Here is a 23,123-nt window from a genome sequence, read left to right as displayed (position 1 = left end):
CTTGCTAAATAGATAAATTGCATTAAAAGACAAAGTGACCATGAAGGCAGGAATAAAGTGTTGCAGATACATAAAGAATAAAGCAACTAATAGTAAATAACATGGGGGCAGTGCTGGTAAATCTATATCAAATATAGGGCATCCAAGTGAGATCATTAAGAATGAAGAGAAATTAATTATTAAACAAATATTCATTTAGTATCTACTTTATGCCAGGCCTCATGCTAGAAACAGGATAGAAAAAATGGGTACAATACAGTATTTATTCTCAAAGAGCTCATAATCTAATGGGGAAGAGTACAATGTGGGGTAACTGTAGTGGCAGTGTCCAGGGGACCTGACCTATAGTAGTGGTAGTAATGACAGAATAAATATCCTAGAGTTATTTAGCCTACTGTTTCCTCTGATTATTTGCTTTCTAGCCACACTCCCTTCCTTTTCCTAGTCTGCTATACTAATTCCCTATCTGCCCAGAAATGTTTGGACTACAAGTGGACATAAACCTCAGAGGAATCAAGTCAGACGATGGTCTATGCCAACCAAATTCTTTCCTGAGATAGAATGGGAACAAAGAGAGATACAAATTGAGTTAGTCATTGTTAACCCTAAACTGGGAGGTGACAGAGAGCTGGTGGTCATTTTTTTTTCATTTGCATGCCATCACAGAGAAAGCCAGTCTGCATTTATAAAAAAATTTTCATGAGAACAGAGACTGTTTTGTTTACTGCAACATCTCCAGTGCCTAGCATACACACTGCCTGGCCATAACTTTTCTCCATATTTCAATCCTTTTGCCCAGTGGCCATGGTAACAAAAGTGGGGACTTGAATATAGCAGGAGATTAAGAAACGCAAGAGGGTGGCTGCACTAGGGTGGCACCCAAATAATGATTCCCTAGTTGAGGGCACAAACTCTTGCATTAAATAATTTTGCACAGTTGCAAATCTTTTGATTTGTATGAGTCAAAGAAATAAGAGTAGAAATAGGATAAAGTTATTTTTGTTGAAAACTTACGATAAGAGCCATCTGGGCTAATTTCCTCACTTATAACCAGGCAGGTAATCTGAGAATATGGTAAGGGATTATTTCGATTATAGGGACTAACAATCATCCCAATGAACTTTGCACCTCCTCTGGAGAAGTAACTCTACAATTACAAGAAAAATATAATTAGTTTCAACTATATAAATTCAAAAGCCAATATTTATCCATACTAACATTTTAAACATCTAATGGGGAAAAGCAGGAACAAAAAGGTGCATTAAAAAGTTCACATCCGGCCCGGCACAGTGGCCCACGCCTGTAATCCCAGCACTTTGGGAGACTGAGGCAGGCGGACTGCTTGAGGTCAGGTCAGCCTGATCAGGCTTGAGACCAGCCTGGCCAACATGGTGAAACCCCGTCTCTACCAAAAATACAAAAATTAGCCAGGTGTGGTGGCACGTGCCTGTAACCCCAGCTACTCAGGAGGCTGAGGCAGCAGAATCCCTTAAACCTGGGAGACAGAGGTTGCAGTGAGTCGAGATCCCACCACTGCACTCTAGCCTGGGTGACAGAGTAAGATTATGTCTCTAAAAAAAAAAAGTTCACATCCAAACTGCAACTAAATCAAATGCCTTCGATATTCATCTCACACAGTACATTTTTCAGGCAAAAATGTGTTCAACCAAATCCGAAATGACCCTTAAAAATAAAAAATGGCCTACACAATCTGTATTTGCCATGAATGTATTTATTAATTATATTCACCACCCTACATCCGTAATTCTTATCAATACAGTAATAATTTACAAATACCCTACAGCAAACCCAGTCACATATCAAGTGTAAAATCCCAGAATAAAACTTTTTCTTCAGCTATAAAAAATACATTATGTTTCTTATTACTTCAGTTGTATCTAGTCCCTGTCCTAGTTGTTCCCATCAATTTTTAAAGGCTCTGGGAGTATTTACCAGTGATACATTCATGGCTTGTTTGTACTTAATAAAATAACTGACTTTCTAAATGTTTACATAAACAATTATCAATCTTGCAATCAGAAAAAAAAAAATGCATGTTCTTTTAAAACCCCCAGTATAAGTATTTTTTTTCTTTTTTTTTTTTTGGCTGGGTGTGGTGGCTCATGCCTACAATCCCAGCACTTTTGGAGGCCGAGGCGGGCCAATCACCTGAGTTCAGGAGTTTGAGACCAGCCTGGCTAACATGGTGAAACCCTGTTTCTACTAAAACTACAAACAATTAGCTAGGCGTGGTGGTGCACGCCTGTAATCCCAGCTACTTGGGAGGCTGAGGCAGGAGAATCACTTGAACCTAAGAGGCAGAGGTTGCAGTGAGCCAAGATCGTGCCATTGCACTCCAGCTTGGGCAACAAGAGTGAAACTCTGTCTCAAAAAAAAATAAAATAAAATAAAAAAATAAAAATAAACAAACAAAACCCCCAGTATAAAGAATATTAGAAATGTAATATGAAAAATGTTTAAAGTTTATCTATTTAAAAGGGAGCATTGAGGGGGTGTGCAACCATTTACAGAATATAAATATACATGTAATACCTGGTATTTAGCTTGTGTGTCAATATCTCGTAAGGAAGGATTAGGATCAAAAGCAGGATGAGAATGATACCATCCAATAACACTGAAGCCTCTAACAGCCAAGGTTTCTGAGGCCTGTGTTTGTGATACAGGATCCATCTCACACTGTAGTCCTGTACTCAGACTGTTACATGGTTCTGCTGCACAGACCTATAAACGATTGATCCTCAAATGATTATACTAAAATCCTGTTAATTCTGTTACTCTAATGTTATAATTCTTTCAAAGATACGGAAACTTTTCAAGGCCAAGACTTTTATTTGACAATACCACAGGTGCCTTTAACTTGCAAATGACTTATACTCCAAAAGTCTGATTATATGCTAGGAACTTAGCATGCATTTTTCTACTCAAACAAGGTCATAATAATGGTTAGTTTTCCAGGTCAGCCCACATAATACCTGTACAAAGGTATTCTTTCAATGACTCCTGTTACTTATGACAATAATTTCAATAGAATGATGCATACAAACTTTCAACTAAAGTGTTAGTACCTATTTCTGGCCTCTTAGAAGTTGTAGCTTTTTACTAATAAAGGTAATGAGGCCCCAAGGCCTGGCAATGTTCTCTCGGTGGTAAAAAGAAACAGGTGCTAGGCATATAGAATGTTAAGTCACTTCTGGGAATATATAACTTGCTACATTTGCATATTCTCATATATATCATAGGCAAAGTCTGTATTTTAATTATATTAACTGAATTCTATAAAAATATTTGGTATGGTAGTAGGACTAAATAACTAAAACTTTTTTTAAAAGAGAGAACTTACTTCAACTACTTTATCAACTTCTGAGTATCTTCCTCCTAACAGACCAATCACTTCTGCCATAGAAACATGAGCATGCTAAAAGAAATACAAGACAGACTTAGCCCAAACGCACAAACCCACCTGACAAAGTAACAAAACTCACTTATCATAAGAAAGTCATTTGTAAGTATAGTCATCATGCTTTTATAAAATAAAGTAGCATAGGAGAGGAACTAGATGCTAGGATCAGTGCACAGAAACTAAGATTTCAGGTCTATCTTCACTGCTGGCTGAGAAGCTTTCAACCAAACACTTAAAAATTCTCAGACTCTACTTTTGCAATTACAAAATGAAGATACCATTTACTCTCCCTACTCAAGGGAGGTATTATGTAAGGATACAAAGTAAAAATCACTCTAAATCCTTCTACACAAAGACATCACAAACACAAAAACTGTTGGAGGTATCGGTAGTTTAGTAAAAACAAAAAAACCCTCCAAATTACAGGAGTTGTGCTTTGTTTCAGTGATCTAAAAAGTGGCAGACACATATATTAGAAACTTAAAATAGGGTTAATGATGGTAAACAGTCTGCAAAAACTCACATTAATTTATTTTCTCTAAAATATGGAAACATGCAATTGTTTGGCTTTTCTCCAAAAGAAAAGACTTATTTTTAGATTCCTTGTAAAAGAGGACAGTTAAGATCCAAAATACACGTCTTCCATACTCTGTCTTACGCCTGCAATAAAAATACACAAGAGTAGAAATCAGAATAACTAAGTAAACACAATAGATTATCCTTACCAAATCCATTATTAAAAGTGCTTCTGAAGCCACTTTCACCTGAAATGGCTCCTGAAATATAAAAAACAAAACAAAACGGGGGAGCATAAAAATAGAGATTTTTGTTCTCCCCACCTGGAATGCCCACCCTGTTCTCCTTTATCCACCCCACCAAGTTCTCAGCACTAACCAAAGCTCAGCACAAACTAGAGTTTTAAAACATTATGATTTAAAATTCCAGCAGGGAGAAATTCTCTCTCATTTTCAGTCTTTTTATACATATGCCTTGCACATATGGAAAAAGAGTAAGCATTTCCTGTTTGACAGGGGGAAGTGGGGATTGTCTACTGTCATTCATTAATGCATAAATAGTACCTGCTTTTCTTCACTAAAAAAATTACAAGGTATCAGTTGGAAGGGATCAAACGAGCTGAAAAAGAAAAAAAATTTTCAATACAATCTCAACAAGATTAGGAAAATAACATTTATTTGTAAATCTGAAAGTGTATATCAATAATCTAAACCCAAATTCTGTCTAAATGAGAGAGTTTTGTAGGAAATTCCATAAACCCTTTCAAAAGAAGCACTGTTCTTTTAGATTTAACAAGAACAAAAAAAACCCAGGAACTTCGAGATAAAGTTACTCTGTTGTCTTAATTTCCTTTAACACTCAAAGAGGACACTATAAACTATCAGACGTATGTCCCACACTAAAAGCAGATTTCAAAAAGTCCAATGAAAATATAATTAACTGTCATGAGACCCAAAAAAAGGTTCAAGAAAGATGGAAGTTTATCAAAAACACTTGTCAGTTCAATAATGTGCCCACTATAGAATAGGAACTTAAAACATTTTTTGAATCAATGAATGACAAACAGTTCTGGTAAAGATATTAATGTATTACTCCTATCATAAACTCTTAAAGTGAAAAAGTGGCCAGGTGCAGTGGCTCACATCTGTAATTCCAACACTTCAGGAGGCCGAGGTGGGCAGACCCCTTGAGCCTAGGAGTTTGAGACCAGCCTGGATAACATGGTGAAACCCCACCTCTAAAAAAAAATTTCAAAACTAGCTGAGCGTGGTGGCGTGTGCCTGTAGTCCCAGCCACTCGGGAGGCTGAGGTGGGAGGATCACTTAAGCCCAGGAGGTGGAGGCTGCAGTGAGCCATGATTTCGCCACTCTACTACTCCACTCCAGCCTGGGTGACAGAGTGAGACCCTGTCTCCAAAAAAAAAAACAAAAAAGTGAAAAAGTAAAAAGAGGTGAAAAAGAGAGAACCTAAGCAAGGTCAAAAGCACACATAAATCTCAGAAATGTCAGTAAAGAATTGAGGCTTGAGAACTATATTAAGAACAATAAAAAGGTTTTTTAGGCTATCTTCAGGGAAAGAAAAACACACAGGAATACATTCGCATTAACACAACTGGAAGAGAGCAGGGCAATTCCATTCCCATTCAACCACAGATGGTTAGCTTCAAGAGAACATTTTGTTTTGCTTAATAATGTATCCCAAGTGATCAGAACCGTGCCTGACATATACAGTACACATTCAAAGATACTTGTTGAATAAAGAAAGACCTTTAAATTAGAAAGTGTTTAATCAACACAAAAAGAAACTGAAGACCAAGATAGATGAGAAAATAGCACAGAAAGAACATCCTGGAGTACTTAAGAACCACGGATATGGAACCGCTGTCAGTGTTTGTTGAGGAACTGCAGAGAATGGGAAAGTTACTGAAGGACTAGAAATAGACAATTATTGAGCTTGTTTCACAATACAAAAAAGCAGACTGCAGAAAAGGAGGAACTAGATGTTGAACAGTAGTAAAATTCTAGAAAAAATTATGAAACAGCTGATTTGTGATCCTTAACCAAGTGAAGAGGTGACTAAGTAAAATAATGAGTTCATGAAAACTCATGATAAGTAGACCTTATTGTAGACACTATTGATAGGAATAATCTGTTAGAAACTAAAGACTTAAATATATTTTATCTGAAATTAAACAAGACATCTGATATGATTATCCTTCTGTATAAGATGAAGATATATGGGTTAATTGTGGTAATCTATATAGCTGATTGAAGAATGAATGTCTTCGTTGTTTAAATATATACAATGAGGTTTACATTTCTCCAATTCAACATTGCAATCAGTGAGTAATGGCAGGAAAGGCAAGCTTATTGAAATGTTAATGATACAGTGCTACAAAGGCTAAAATGAGAAAAGTGGATCTGGATTCAAAAAGATCCTGAAGACCTTGAAGAATGACTCGAAAATCACAATAAATATAAGTCTCACATATAGAGTCGGAAAATCAATTATCTGGATACTGGATGAGGAGTCCTAGCTTATGGAGGACTATTTTTTACATAGTTTATCTAATTTAGTCTCACGACAACTGTGTTAAGTTTTATTTTTACTTTAGAGAGGTAATATATAATGTAATGATTAGGGGTATGAACTCTTAAGCTTAACACTTGGGTTTAAAATCAACAGCTCCACTACTTGACAGCGTGAGCAAGTTATTAAACCTCTCTATGCCTCTCAGTTTCCTCATCTATAAAATGGGAGTGAGAATATTAACTAACGCACAGGGTTGTCATGAAGACTATATGAGCTAATAAATATAAAGTGCTTAAAATACAGCTAACAGTGTTATTTAAATTATTGTTTAATAAATGAGAACCTAAGGATTACCCAAGGACATTTATCAGGCAAAAATATGATCTAGTGGCATTCCTGGATATCTTCTTTTAAAAGGTACACTGACAAAACTACAGTCTATTCAATGGGGCATCTGCAGGAAGAGGGAATAGAAAATCGAAACATTTAACTTATTTGGTGACCCTTAATTTTAAAAGGCTCAAATTTTAGATTACACATGCATTGGAAAACAATAACAAACCATGCAACAACTTGCTAACAATTAGTACCACCCAAAGAAAACCCAGTCATTTCATGAAGGTTCCTGTCCATAGTGTCTAGAGTTGAATGACCAACCTGTCCTAAACAGGGCCCCTTTACAACATATGTTGGATCATATGTTCAATGAATCTGAACAAATTTAAAATGTTTGTTCAAGGTCTTCCAAATTCATAATCAGTGAAACAAAAAAATCTAAAAAATTGTAGCAGTATTTTTTAAACTTAATGTGAACAATACAATGCAGCTATTGAATATTTTTTCATACATTATCTAGCCATTTGTGATAAATGTTTAAAAACCACATTTATATAACACTACACCTTTTTGTTGGTCTTGGCACTTTTAAAGATTTAACAGGTCTGCCTTTTTCCTCTTCTCTTCTTTTTGCCAACTCCTCAGCAGAGAGATGCTAAAACAAAATGCCAATTGATTAAGAAGTCCATCATCTACTAAGAGGCAGAATAAAAATAGTCCTTTAAAATCAAATTGAAGGGCATGTGAGGACAAGAGAGACTAAATTGATATAGATGGGCTTCCTTTTTGCTACCAACATGTAGAAAGGCTGGACAGTATTTTTTAAAAATTGTTTCAAAAGACACGGCCATCCCAAACAGAAAATTTACTCCTTCTCTTGATTTGCCCATTTCAATCAATGGTACCAATCACCCAGGTTCAAAAACGTAAGAATCACCGGAGTCTTTTATTTCCCATTTCTACTTACCATATTCTACTGTGTTGAGTTTTCTTTCACAACTGAGAGACAGTGCAGAGTAATGATTAAGAACAGATTCTGGATCTAGAATGTGTGGCCCAGTTATTTACTAGCTTGGTGACCCTAGGCAAATTCTAAAGCTTTCATGCTTCAGTTACCTCATCTTTAAAAATGGGAACAATGAAAGTAATAATAAAAAGTAAACAATAATACCACTGTCATGGTATTATTGTGAAGATTGAGTTAATGTTTATAAAATACTGACATTTTCTGACACACAGTAAGCCCTTTATAAGTGTTTATAAAATAAAGTAAATCTCTATTCCATTTCTACGACCAACTTACACCCTAGTCCAAATGAACTATGCACCTTTTCCAGAATATATCTAGTATTTTCCCATGTCTCCAGCTTTGTTCCCTCAGCCTAAAGTGTATTCATCTCCATTTTGAGATTCTTCTGCAGATCCTTCAGATCAGATTATACCCCACATACTCTACGAAACCTGCCCTGATCACATCCTTTGGGAGAAACTTACAATTCCTGGGACCAACCTTATTGAACTTACCATAAGTTTTGTCTTTCCTATTAGAAATACAAGCCCCTTATGGGAAGGATGAATTACTAATTACTGTGCCTAGAACAGTACTCAGGTAAGAAGTTGAGGGCAGGGAATGCGGAGGAGGAAAGAGAACTCAAGTTTGAGTACTTTGTGCATGCAAGGCTTACTAAATACCTATACTAGCATCTTTATATAGTCTATCTCATTTCTTTCTTACAACAATACTTTGAGGGAGGTATTATTATTATTCACAATTCGTAAGTTAAAAAAGCATGAGATTCTGTGAGATTAAGTAGTTGCTTAAAGTAACAAAGCCAGTACGTACACATTCACACATTCTATCCATTCTACTGCACTAGCTGTTACAAAAAATATATATATTTAGAACATATGTGTGTCTAATGTCTAATGCTTAGAACAATATTTTAATTGGTATATCAGAACCTCTTCCAATAAATGTTTAATGAAATGAATTGGGCATACCAACTTCTTGACACCCTTATCTTGAGTTAGAGACCAGAATACAGAGACAGAGAACCCAAGTTCTGAAATGAGTTAAACTCCTAGTTAACTGCACCACCAATGCCTTCTACTTTGGTGTTTACTGGTGACTTCCAGACAAATTAACATGGGAATGAACACATACATGTTAATGTATGAAACAAGTACAATACATAGGACATTAAGATGTACAAATATATATTTAAAAACCAGTTTTCATGGATGAGCCATTTGAAAGGTCAAAGTTACCTCAAACGTTTGTCCTTCTAAGTCCTTTGCATCACACCAGTTTCCCCATGGGTCTCGGACCCTACGTCTCCTTGTACGCTGCGATAGATTAAAGTAAAGCAAAAGGTAGCAAGATTAATATGGAGAAATCATAGCACATTAATACACAAAATGAAAACAATAATTATCTAAAAGTCAATTAATCTATCAATTTAAATAGTATAACCTCTGGCAATGACTGACTAAACTTTATTAATTTATGTTCAATAGTTAGCACTCTAGTTACAAATATAATAAATCAGTGATGGCGAGGTAAGGGCAGGAGCACCAGTAGCAGGTGGGCAGGGTGTGGGCTGGGTGTTGGCACCAGAGGGCTATTTAAAAAATAAGATCAGTATGATTTTCTGTATTTTGCTAGCATTTCTTCTTAGCTTTTATATTGCCTTTCATCATGTAGGAGCTAAAATACTATGACAAAATTTTGGGTTTTTTTTGAGACGGAGTCTCACTGTGTCGCCCAGGCTGGAGTGCAGTGGCGCAATCTTGGCTTACTGCAACCTCCCACCTCCCAGTTCGAGTGATTCTCCTGCCTCAGACTCCCGAGTAGGGACAAAAATATTTTTAAGATCAAAAAGAACCATCAAGAAAATGGCTTCCTTTTCAACCACTTGTGGTAGAAAATCTGCAAGAACACACAGCAAGAGGTGTAATATTGAAAACTAGAAGCAAAATAATTATTATTTCCAGCTTTAGAAAGGAGGTGGCCTAGTTGATCAAATAATGAAAAATTACAAAGTTGGTTGACTACATTATTAAAATCCAGTTTTGCAAACCTCAGTAGTGAGGCCTTTAAAATGGACCAGTTGCCAAAGGATAGTGTATGACTAGCACCATATCCAGCAACTCTAATTGATAACATCTTTAAGATAGTAAATCTAGATAGAAATGGTTTATAGCCTAAATACTCTGAGAAAAACAGCTATTTTAGCACCTACACTTTCTTTTTCATATCTTATTTATTACTAATTTAATCCATTAGTAAAACTAACAGGATCATATTATGACTCTGCCTTATAAAGAGTGTTGGATCAGCTGCACACGGTGGCTCACGCCTGTAATCCCAGCACTTCGGGAGGCCAAGGCAGGCGGATCATGAGGTCAGGAGATCGAGACCATCCTGGCTAACAAGGTGAAACCCTGTCTCTACTAAAAATACAAAAAAAATTAGCTTGGTGTGATGGCGGGCGCCTGTAGTCCCAGCTACTCGGGAGGCTGAGGCATGAGAACGGTGTGAACCCAGGAGACGGAGCTTGCAGTGAGCCGAGATGGCACCACCACACTGTAGCCTGGGTGACACAGCAAGACTCTGTCTGAAAAAAAAAAAGAAAAAAAAAAGTGTTGGATCACATTTTTATTTGTTTTTTTTCCCCTCAAGATGTTTCTTTTTCTCCTAGTAGGTCACTTTATTTTTAAAGTATGATTTACGAATTTTAAAATATTATAAAACTGACTCCAAGAATTAAAAAAAAAGTCTAGTTATTCCAAAAAGGTGATTCTTAAGGTTAAGAATTTTAAAAGAAAAATAAATGAGAGAAAAAAAACCGGAACTATATATTTTTAAAAGACACATTAGATTTATAAATTAAAACGAAGCATCCCAAGACCACTTTAGGAAAAACATTATGCTTCTGCATCAAGTTTGCTAGTACATTTTAAGGGTTTTTAGGTTTGTTTTTGCCTCAGAAAGCAACATGAAATTGAATGAAACCCAGAAAAGCGAATTGCTAAGGTGAAACACAAGAGGAAACATGTTTTTCTACTAAATGGTCATTTATTAAACAGCTCAAGATAAGTACGTAAACCGCACTAAACAGAGTAAGCAGCAATGTGGAGAGATCACTGAGAGAGATGACTGCTTACCATAGACTGCAGACGCTGGGCAAGTTGGTATGCTTCTACTGCATCTTTTCTGTCTCTGATTCGTACTTTGTCAACTGTTTGTGGCCTATTATACACAGCCTGTTCTATTGGAATTCAGGAAAGATAAAACCATCTATTATTTTGTGAAACTCATTTGTTAAACAGTAAGACACATGTATACTGACTACAGTGGAGCTTCTATGACTCTTATTTCACGATCATACATTTGATGTGCTACTGAGCACCCCTCAAATTAAAAGTAATGCTGTTATAAGAAAATCTTAATAAATGGAATATTTAGAAAATGGGTAGTTTGCTAACTTTGGCAGTCTAATACAGAAAACATGATTTAATTTTTCTTTTGGTGGCTGAGGAAGCGAAAATCCTTTAGTTTTCCTGAAAAGCTAGTCTCAATATTCAAGGCTTTGGGAAAACAAAGACACTGAAATGAAGGACAGATTCCCAGGCAAACTAAATTCTATCTAGCTCAATATAAAAGAAAATCATATCTGACAGAAAATCTTCTTGTTAGTTGTCTCCCTTTCATAGACAAACACAGAATATACTCTTCTTAAACCATGGGTTACAAGGTTTTATGTACCTTATCACTTTGTAGCTATGAATGGTTGTGTCATTTTAATTCAATAAAAGAGTAGAGGTCAGGTGCGGTGGCTCACGCCTGTGATCCCAGCACTTTAGGAGGCTGAGGCGGGCAAATCACGAGGTCAGGAGTTCGAGACCAGCCTGGCCAATATGGTGAAACCCCGTCTCTACTAATCATACAAAAATTAGCCAGGTGTGGTGGCATGCGCCTGTAGTCCCAGCTACTCTGGAGACCGAAGCAAAAGAATCGCTTGAACCCGGGAGGCGGAAGTTGCAGTGAGCAGAGATCACACCACTGCACTTCAGCCTGGGCAACAGAGCCAGAAAAAAAAAAAAAAAAAGAGTAGAATATATTTTAAAATATGTGTATTCATTAACTTTAAATTTGAAAAAAACTAAGGTACAATTGTCTTCCACAAAAAATATTTTGACGCTTTTATCACATTTAAGTGTAGAGGCTCACAAATTATTTCCTTTATTTAAACATTGCTAGGCAGTATTTCTAGCATGAATACAGTATTTGCAAATTAAATGGGCTATTATTAGACTTTTCATAAAATAATTTTACTTTTATCTGCTAAAGAACTGTATTCTTAAATTATTTCTATTACTTAGATTGAATATTTTACCTTTAAGTTACACTCTCAATTTTCAGTGTAGGTCAAATGAAAACACAGTTTAACCAACAGTAAAATCTTAATAAAACATTTATTAAATAATGTTACAGCACCTCTGAATTCTATATACCTGTAACTACTTGAATTCTAACCATCATAGAAATGAATAAGTGCTGTAAGGATAAAAAATGTCGAGTAAAAGATGTTGTTGGGTTTTTATTTTTACCACATCCAAAATTGATTGCTCCTATCAATTCGAGGTATGTATGAATCCGTCCAATACAATTAACGTCTCCACAGTTCTTCAGGCCAGGACGTACTGAGGTCTTATTTAAGTATTTCGGTTTGCATATCTCCCTAATTAAGAGATAGAAGTACAATTATTTTGGATAAATAAAAACGTGAAAAAAGATTTCTGGGGAAAACTTTCAATATTTGAAATATCTTTAAATTTTAACCCCTTTCAATGTATAAATGTGTAATAAATACAATACTAATACATAATACCCATGTACTTTTTTTCTGAAATAAAATATCCTTAAATGATACAATAACTTATTAGCATAATTTTTTACAAGCAATATTTCTTCCCCAATGTTAAATTCATAGATTCCAGTTATCCCAGGACCTTGAAGTTAGAGATTTATTTATGTACAGACACAAATTGAATCTTTAAATACAAAGAGCAGTTTGATAATATATAGAAAAGATTTAGTATTAGACGTTTCCAATTTGTAATATATTACTTAGATTCATCTACTCTTATTTTGCTTAACAGTGTCTTTCAATTATCAGCTATCTTACAAATGCTTAAACATTTTATATTTGTTTTTAATTATGATGACAACAAATATTAAGTGCTTACTCTCAGTGGAAAACAGAAACAGACGTTATAAGGGATTCCAAAGGGGAATCAAGAAACTCCCAAAGATTATGAAAGAAATAAGAGGTTTATATAATAAAACACGTATTTATTGAATATACTTAATGTACCTTGCTAGATGGTACAACGTAAAATTCGAGTAATAAAGAACTTAGTAGAAACTAATTACTGAATGCTTAAGCCAGATTATTGTGCTGAGTTACACATCCTTAATCTTTACAACTATACAAGGTAGATTTTATTAATATTATTCTCATTTTGGAAATGAGGAAGCAAGGGGGTCAGAGTAAAGCACTTACTTAAGGAAGGGACATAATCAGGATTCAAGTATAGATATTATAAATTTAGGTATTCAGATATCTCATATAACATGGGTATTTCTCATTCGATCCTTATTTTATTCCATGAATATATTGTTCTAAGCACTAGAGATACACAGATAATGTAAAATTTCTAACCTTACAGATCTTACATTCTAATGGGAGGGACTGTCAATAATCAATGAACAATATATATTACACTTTCAGGTAGCAATAGTGCTAAGTAAGAAGGTCAAGGGGATAGAGTGGGACAAACAGGCATAGACTACTTTAGATAGATAGGGTGCTTAGGCTAGGCCTCACTAAGCAGAATAGAGGGTAAAAATAATTTGTGATGTGGGAGGGTACCACAACTTCCATAGAAACGTTGAGATTTCAGTGTGTCTTGCAAGAAAATGAAACAAAATTGTACAAATGAAAGCAATAAAGCAGGCAAGAGTATGGCTACCAAGAAACCAAAGGAGTCTGAAAAAACTAGACTGAGCTAACTGAAGACTACTCAAAGTAAAAGGCTTTAAACAGAACTCAGTAATCTAGCACAGTGCTGAACAAATGGTAAGGACTCTAAAAATATGTTCATGGAATAATGATTCATGTTCAATCTTTTCCCCCTAACAAATAAGAGTACCTTCTATATTCTGAGCATTGTTTAAGAACTAGATTCAACAACAAACAAAACAGATAAAAATCTGCCCTCATGTTGCCTGCATTATCATGGGAGTTGAGGGCAGAAGAGACAGTAACCAAATAAAAATGTAATTATTTATGGTAGTAATAAGTTCTATAAAGAAAATAAAATACAGGGCAAGAGAATGAAAGGGAGGAGATATGTGAGATATTTTAGATAAGCCTCTAATTTCCCTTGACCAGATTTCAAGGAGACAAGAAAGCAACACTTGCCAAAATACGGGGGAAGAACATCCAAAGCAGAGTGAAAAGTCAGGGTCAAGGCCATGAGTTGGAAGTGTGAAAATAATGAGTCAAGACTGCAGACTCCAATATCTCCTTTACCTAGTGTGACCTGGAAAAGTTTTTTATCCTCTGTGAACCTCATTTTTCTTATCTATAAAGTGAGAACGAGGTTGTCAAAAGGATTGGAGATGATTTAAATACAGTACATGGTATTCGGGAGGCATTCAGTAATGGTACTGGTTACTATTTTAATAAAAATATTCCCCTAACCATGGAATCAACTGCATCTGCTTTTATGAAAAGGATCTTTATCTATAAACAAATCTGGCAGGCTTCTTTTTATTTCAAAACTTTAACTCTTCTATTTTTTTTTTAACACCACCTCCAGTGCCTAACCACTCACTCTCTTCTATTTCTGAACAAATGTGAGTTCCTGTTCAAAACAATTTTTGCTTTCACAATGTTCTGCTAAATCACCATAATGAAATAGCAATACCTAACCAGTTTCATGAACCAAGGCAAATGACTTAGGAAACTATTGCCATGTAATTTATAGTACCTATATAAATTAATCTGCCTCATTTGGAATTCAAAATTCAAAGTAACAAATATAGAATTTGATTAAAGTAACAAGAATATAGTGATCATTCATATGGACATTTTTAAGAGACAGGATCTTGCTCTGTTGCCCAGGCTAGTGTACAGTGGCATGATCCCACCTCACTGCAGCCTCGAACTCCTGGGCTCAAGTGATTCTCCTGCTTCAGTCTCCTGAGTAGCTACAACTACAGGCACACAACACCACGCCTAAGTTTAAAAAAATTTTTTTGTAGAGACAGGGTCTTGCTATGTTGCCCAGACTAGTCTGGAACTCCTGGCCTCAAGTAATCCTCTTGTCTCAGCCTCCAAAAGCACGGGGATGAAAGTTGTGAGCCAGCCGGGCGTGGTGGTTCACACCTGTAATCCCAGCACTTTGGGTGGCCGAGGTGAGTGGATTACCTGAGGTCAGGAGTTCTAGACCAGCCTGGCCAATGTGGTGAAACCCAGTCTCTACTAAAAATACAAAAATTAGCCGGGTGTGGTGGCACGCACCTGTAGTCCCAGCTGTATGGGAGCTGAGGCAGAAGAATCACTTGAACCTGGGAGACAGAGGTTGCAGTGAGCTGAGATCACGCCAAGGCACTCCAGCCTGGGAGAAAGAGTGAGACTCTGTCTCAAAAAAAAAAAAAAAAAAAAAAAAAAAAAAAAAAGGTTGTGAGCCACTACTCCTGACCAATATGGACATTTTTGAGTTAGTTATGATTTCAAGGTCCTTAAATTTTGGCCATTCACCCTCTTATTTCCAAAAACAAAAGTAGATACCAATAGAAATCTAATTTAACTAGTCTTTGTCATTAGTGTGAATTAGGCCATGTAGAATAAAAGAGTGATTTACAGACACATGAAGACTGAAGTCCTTCATGTGTCAGTGACTGGTTGTATAATCAAAGGCAGGTCCCTAAACCTCTCCTGATCTCAGAATCATTCTCTATCAAATAAACATAATACCATCTGCATTATTTTACAGGACTGTTTTAAAAAATCAAGTAAGATGATATAGGAAAGCTCTTTAACAACTATAAAGCACTATGTAAAGTCAGGAGTTGTTCCTTACAAGTATTCTTTACTATGATGCCACCCTGACCCACATGTTGTACTTTCAGCACCTCCACCATCTGTAAGATAACTAAGAGTCAAGAAAAAGAAGAAACCTCCTCCTTTGAGAATACAGCCATCTTTAAAAACCAAAGACTTATATTGTGTGGGTAAAATGAAGGTTACCGATTTATTATAGCAAGTTGTTTTCCTTTGGTAACCCTTCTAGGTTATAGCAGAAAGTTAACTGCAATAGGACAGGAAGGCTTTCGATACAAAAGAGAACAAAGCACAAAGCAGAACCCCTGCTCAAGGAACTAGGAAGCTCTCTTTAAAGATGGCCCTATACAATTTGATAGCTTCTGAAACAGAATTAGCAATTATGATTTTTAAAAATAAATTTTTTTTTTTTTTTTGAGATGAAGTCTCGCTCTGTCGCCCAGGCTGGAGTGCAGTGGCATGATCTTGGCTCACTGCAACCTCTGCCTCCCAGGTTCAAGAGATTCTCCTGCCTCAGCATCCTGAGTAGCTGGGATTACAGACACCTGCCACAATGCCCAGCTAATATATATATATAGTTATTTTTAGAAGGGACAGGGTTTCACCACGTGGGCCAGGCTGGTCTCAAACTCCTGACCTCAAATGATCTGCCTGCCTCGGCCTCCCAAAGTGCTGGGATTACAGGCATGAGCCACCGTGCCCAGCCAGCAATTATAAATGTTTAATGATGGTTTAATTAAGCTGTTTTAAAAAATTCAAATTAGGCTAGTAAGGTGGGAAATTTTGGGGTTTGTTCCCTAACCTTCATTAAATAATTCAAATAAACGGTACTGACAATCTAGAGAATAAGCTTCATCTATCAGAAAACTGTATCCTGATAAAGCTGGATGAAGAAATTAATAGCACATTATTGTCACAAGTTCAAAGTTAAAAGCATTTAAGATCACTATTTACAAGTGTTTCTGCAATCTGGCCACATTTAATACTATTGCTGTCATCAAATTTTTCTTTGTACTCAAAGTACATGATAAACCGGAAAGAATTATTTCCCTTTACCCGTGCAGTGGTGTTCTTTCTATATCTTCCTAACGCTGTCCTAGGAGACTGCTTCATAAAGCAATCGTCTATCCCTTTCATTCCAGGCCCACAATCTAATGAATAGGCAAAAAGATGGGTTATGAGAGTTATAGGTGATAATGTTTACCAAAGCTTTTTTTCATTACAAGAAATCTTAAATATTCCCTACTGTAGTGATCTCTAGATTTACTAGCAAAATTCTAAATTCTGTATAGGCCTAATTAAAATACTTCAGAATATCACGTTTTAAAACAACATCTATAATGTAATTCATTCTTACCATTGATCCAAAATATAATTTCTAATTTTCAAATAGCGTTCTGGTGTTTTAGCTTGGCGCCCCTCAAAAAACTCAGGAATTGCTTGTTTTTCTTCTTCTTGAATAATATTTCTATCTATTTCTATTTCCTGTTCTGGTGGCTTAAGCTCTTCTTCCTCATGGCTTTCCTCTACCATTTGGCAAGAATGAAAAAGCATTTCATTATCATTCAAATTTTTCTGAATTTCACAAGGCTCTGGAGAAGGCAACTGCCTGGCATCAACTATTATTCCCCTTCCATCATGCTTGTTGCAGTTTTTAATCAATTCATTAAATTTCTGGTCATTTAATTCAATTGATTTTTTGTCACCATTGCTCTGTTTCTCAGTCCACAGTGTAATTTCTGAGCTTGAAAGTGTTTCATCTTGCTTTTCATTTTGAAGACAATCCCTGGAAGACTTAGAAAAGAGAGCTTCCTGGCTGTCAGAAGCAATGAATTCTCCTTGATTGGTTTCATGAATTTTACTATTAGGAAAGTCTAACAAGAGATCACTGCTAGAATTCTTCTGGGGTGTTTGAGAAGACAACTCATCCACTTCATCTGTGATGTCTACTTCTTCATCATCAGATAACTTTTCAATTTTTACAGCATTCAAGTTGGGATCAGCACGTCCCCTTAAACATGATGGTGTCCATGCCTTTGTCCCTTTATCTTCATTTTTAACTTGAAGATTATGGCCAGTCTTCTGATTTGGTGTTTCTTTATCCAGACCGCATTTGACCTTATTAAAAATCAAAATAAAATCCCCATAATATTAAGATTTAAAAATTTAATCACTGGTACACACAAAAAAGGATAAATATACAGTGTTATTAAACTGAGTACATGTAAATGGTACATTATACCTCTAATGCGCTTTTCTTTTTTTTCTTTTCTTTTTTTTTTTTTTTGAGACGGAGTCTCGCTGTCACCCAGGCTGGAGTGCAGTGGCGCAATCCCAGGCCACTGCAAGCTCCGGCTCCCGGGTTCACGCCATTCTCCTGCCTCAGCCTCCCGAATAGCTGGGACTACAGGTGCCTGCCACCACGCCCGGCTAATTTTTTGTATTTTTAGTAGAGATGGGGTTTCACCATGTTAGCCAGGATGGTCTCGATCTCCTGACCTTGTGATCCACCTGCCTCGGCCTCCCAAAGTGCTGGGATTACAGGCAATGTGTTTTTCTTTAAAGGGTTTATAATAACTGCATTTTAGACAAGATTGGGCACGTTCATGGTGGTAGGACCATAGACTACAACTGCATTTCAAATGTAAAGGATCACCATTTAAAATTTCTATAAATATATAACTAATTCATGGGTCTGGTGATTTTTATTAATCAAATAATCATGACCTATATTTACTACTTATTTTTCAATATTAAGTTGAAAACAGCAGCCTGGCTCAGATCAACTGTATGGAATAAACCAACAACTATCATACTAAGGTATCGTATAATATATTGAAATATTTTTAAAGGCTTCTCAGACTATCTGATACCGTAGCTGATTATTTCTTATAATGCTAAAATAATCCTTAATCTATCTGACATCTTCACTGAGTACATTAAAACTACCTTTCATTTAAATAAGGGACAACAGAAACAAACTGTCTTTTGCAGGCTCATTTAATGAGCTTATATTATAGAGATTATATTTTAATGTGATACTTGAAAAAAAAAAAGAGATTATATTTTAAGCCATAAAAGTATCTCCCATACCTGCTACTACAGACATAAATATCTGGTAATGTAAAAACAAAAAAAAAGATAATGAAAGTGAATGAGCAAATATAACATGAAATAAAATCCTTACCTATGAAGTTTTTAAAAAGTCTTATAAATGACTAACATACATAAGGGATATGACAGCTCTCAGAAACAGGTTATTTATAGATCCTGTATCACACAGAATTCCAGGATTAAATATTTGAGGTTAACTGGCTTACTATGTAGAGAATAAAAGGGTAGCAGGAGGGAAAGAGATTTGGACATATTGCCTGAAACAGCTTTTAACATCCCTGCTATTTATTTTAAGTATCCTGTCTATAATTTTAAAAATTCAGATGAAATTTTGCATTGATTTCATAATATACTAGTCTCTGTTACAATATGAAAAATGTATCCTTCTACCCTAGGTCTTTGAGTAAAACTGGCACTCCAAGATACATAGCATGTATCTTGGAAGCCTAAGAGTAAGAATAACCAAGTTAAGTTTTATTCTGTTCTGAGGTATTAACTAAAGCCTGGTGAGCTGCCTTGAAAATGCTTCTGTTTGGTTGAAAGATGGAGCATACAATCGATGTATGATGAATCCATTCCATTAGTTACCACCTATGTCTAGACAACACCGAAACAAATCTTACATACAGGGTAGAACTCATTATCTACGTGAAGAGATAATATCAAATTTCACTCAAGACACTTACCAATTTTATATAATTATGTTCCTAGGCTTCAAAGAGGATATATTAAAAAATTCTAGGCCGGGCACGGTGGCTCACGCCTGTAATCCCAGCACTTTGGGAGGCCAAGGCGGGTGGATCACGAGGTCAGGAGATCCAGACCATCCTGGCTGACACGGTGAAACCCTATCTCTACTAAAAATACAAAAAATTGGCCAGGTGTGGTGGCGGGCACCTGTAGTCCCAGCTACTCAGGAGGCTGAGGCAGGAGAATGGCGTGAACCTGGGAGGCCGAGCTTGCAGTAAGCCGAGATCACGCCACTGCACTCCAGCCTGGGCGACAGAGCAAGACTCGGTCTCAAAAAAAAAAAAAAAAGAAAAAAAAAAATTCTAAATATCAAAATGACATGGTTGCATATAGCACAAATTACTTGAAAGATTAAGAAACCAGATCACAATTAAACTTTTCTTAACACTGCAGTTTATTAAAGTTTCAGACAATTTTTCATAACAATTGTAAAAATTTCATAGCTATTTAACAGATTTCAGAGTCAGGATAGCATTTACCTCCTGTAAGCTCTAATAATTCTTAAAAGTTTCTACAACACAAATATTTTAAAAGGAAAAGTTATTTTCTAGAGGAAACAATAAGATAAGATCTCTAAGGTTTTCTCTTTGAAATACAATTTGCTTTATAGTATATTTTTGAGCAATTACTATTTTGTCCATATAGAGTAACATGATACCTATTTAATGGCAATACTCAAAACACTGAAGATATGCTCTGAGGTTTTGTATAGTACTATGTGGGTATAAAACACTTTAAAAACTTTTACCAGTAAGACTTTAATGCCTGAATTAAAGAAATACTTCTGCTTAGTTTTTTCTAAATATTATCATTATTAACTAGGATACTGATATTCTGCTTACCTTATTTTTAAAATACTGTCTTGCATAACTCTTCACTTGTAAAACAGTGCGGCTTCCAATTAGCTTTGAAATTTTGGTCCATCTTCGGCCAAATTTAGCCTGTATTATTAAAATGGAAAAAAAAATTGCTTTTGATTAATTTACTTAAGAATAGTCCAAGCCACTACCACATTAAAAAAAAAAAACAACTTAAAAAAAAATACATCTTTATTTTCTGAAGCACACAATAAAGTCTTCTATATAGACTATGCTCTTAAAATCAAAGCCTACATTCATTCTTTTGGAATCTGAACTACTGAAAACCGATGGAAATGATTTAGAAACTCCTTTTCAAAAAGAATAGCTATTTAAATGAAGATATTGCCTAACTGAATGAATTCATATTGTAAGTTATAATGTTCCATATCTAAAATAACTTTTTAAAATAAATAAGTGCCTGAAAGGGGTACAGGTTACATTTTCCATTTATACGATCAACTGAACATGTTCTGTGCTAATTTCAACACTTTTTTTAATTCAGATTCCCTATTTTGCAATATCCATTAGGTATCTCACAGCAGAGACTTTTACTCTATCAGATATCACAGTGAACTGACCTAAAAGATTAAATCGATTAAATCACAAATGAGGAAGTCCTGCAACAAATGTCTTCTTTGTTAAGATGCTATAAGCTCCAAGTTCTAACTACCCGTTTCATTACTCATCAGAGTTTCTCTTGCATATGTATATGCTGCACACATCAACAAACTCTGGTTTTCTCCTGTTAATGTCGTTGTCAGTTTTTATTTCATTTTTGAGACAGGGTCTCACTCTGTTACCCAGGCTGAGTACAGTGGTGTGATCACGGCTCATGCAGCCTCAACCTCCTGGGCTTAAGCAATCCTCCCACCTCAGCCTTCCCAGTAGCTCTTCCCAGTAGCTGGGACTACAGGTATGCACCACTTTGCCGGGCTAACTTTTTATTTTTTGTAGAGACGGGGTCTCACTATGTTGCCTACCCTCCAACTAATGCCTTCTGACACCTCCCACATCCCGGTGTCAAAGGCTGTGCACATCATAACACTGAAGCTGTGGAGGGAAAAAAAAAATGACAACTTGAGGGAGCTCCTGTGTGTTCTCAAGTACAGAAAGGAACACATAATTTGACAGCTAAAAGGGACTGTTAGGTATCAAGTCTAACTATAATTTAATACATAAATCCTCTTTGCAATATCCCCAACATAAGATATTCTCTACTTCCTAAGGTAGCTAAATAATTCTAAATTTTTAGAATTCTTAAAACTATGAAAAAAACAAAAAACTAGCCACAACTTAGGAAAAGTTGTGTCAGATTTACAGGCCAGGCAGTCATGCCTTACGGTAGCAAATCATTTTCAAAGATCTCACCCAAGCGATAAACCTTAAGTAAATTTCTGATACTCATTAGAAAATATGACATATGGACAATTTCTTAAACTCAAAGTGCTTCTGAAAATTATTAGTAAATATAAATTAATTATTTAAGATTGCTCTTAACACCTAGCTGAGATCAACTTACTGAAAAACTACTTATCTTTATTGTGGGATGAAGACAAATAGATAACATTGGTAGGTAGCATGGAGCATTTGTGGAGATAGGACAGATCTGGATTAAGATATGATTAGAAGAGTAGGGACTTGGGCACTAGAAAAATTGGGGAAAGAACACGAACAAGAGGAGCAAAGAAGCCAGGCACGATGGCACATGTCTGTGGTCCTAGCTACTCAGGAGACTGAGGCAAGGGGATCACCTGAACTCAGGAGTTCAAAGCCTGGGCAGCATAACGAGACCTTGTTTCTTAAAAAAAAAAAAAGAAGATAAAAAAAGGAGCAAAGAAAATATTCACCAGTTTCAAAATAGAGCAAAGGGAGAGTCCCATGCCCAAAAAAGGGAAGGAAAAAAGCCTTTCTTCATCATTCAGTACCACCCAATTCCCTACTCCCAAGCCTGAGAGAATTCAGTCTATAAGCAAACTTTATCAATGGTTTAAAAAAAAGCTGAAAATACAACTAATAATTCCATGCTTGTTGTGTAGGAAAACATTCCAAGTTTAAAATCTCCCTTAATGTAAACAGACAGAGGTCTACATATCTCTATATAAATAAATACATATTTACTTATATATGGACAAATATCTCTGGAAGAAAACACAAAGAAGACACTGGTTACCCCAGGCAAAGCGAACTGAAAGCTAAGATGAGAGTGAGAAGACTTAATACCCTATAACTTTAGGAACCTTTTGAATTTTAAACCATGCAAATGTAGTCCCCATAAGTACCACCAACATAAAAAATAACAACCCAAAAATGAACCTTAAATTCAATCTATTTGCATATGTATGTATATATGTTAGTACAAACTGCACCATGTTGTAAGCTCCCTGCTATTTTACAGACCTTTGTCGAAGTGAAACATTTCACAGGGGTTCAGGCCATGAGAAGTATCCTGCCTAACCA

The 23,123-nt window shown here is 35.8% G+C and overlaps 1 protein-coding gene across 6 annotated transcripts in view; it reads right to left on the bottom strand.

Annotated features, from left to right (window-relative positions):
- MYSM1 (Myb like, SWIRM and MPN domains 1) overlaps positions 1-23,123 on the bottom strand; it is a 45,571-nt gene that overhangs the window by 9,715 nt on the left and 12,733 nt on the right. For 4 of the 6 annotated variants that reach the window (XR_612805.4, XM_008977974.4, XM_003824221.5 and 1 more), the window contains 11 exons: positions 20,649-20,747; positions 17,300-18,060; positions 12,419-12,549; positions 10,973-11,076; positions 9,074-9,151; positions 7,372-7,460; positions 4,501-4,555; positions 4,147-4,197; positions 3,362-3,436; positions 2,554-2,742; positions 1,015-1,147 (listed from right to left, as the gene is read on the bottom strand). Coding sequence is in view for 3 of the 6 variants with exons in the window: in XM_008977974.4 (XP_008976222.1) it covers positions 1,015-1,147; positions 2,554-2,742; positions 3,362-3,436; positions 4,147-4,197; positions 4,501-4,555; positions 7,372-7,460; positions 9,074-9,151; positions 10,973-11,076; positions 12,419-12,549; positions 17,300-18,060; positions 20,649-20,747 (1,765 nt within the window). In the remaining 3 variants the exon portion in view is untranslated. The remainder of the gene's footprint in view (positions 1-1,014; positions 1,148-2,553; positions 2,743-3,361; positions 3,437-4,146; positions 4,198-4,500; positions 4,556-7,371; positions 7,461-9,073; positions 9,152-10,972; positions 11,077-12,418; positions 12,550-17,299; positions 18,061-20,648; positions 20,748-23,123) is intronic. The other 2 variants (XR_004672907.3, XR_008619743.2) reach the window with 1 other exon arrangement.

This window comes from Pan paniscus, chromosome 1 (genome assembly GCF_029289425.2).
Source record: "Pan paniscus chromosome 1, NHGRI_mPanPan1-v2.0_pri, whole genome shotgun sequence".
Classification (NCBI taxonomy): domain Eukaryota; kingdom Metazoa; phylum Chordata; class Mammalia; order Primates; family Hominidae; genus Pan; species Pan paniscus.
This window is presented reverse-complemented; position numbering and strand designations above follow the sequence as displayed.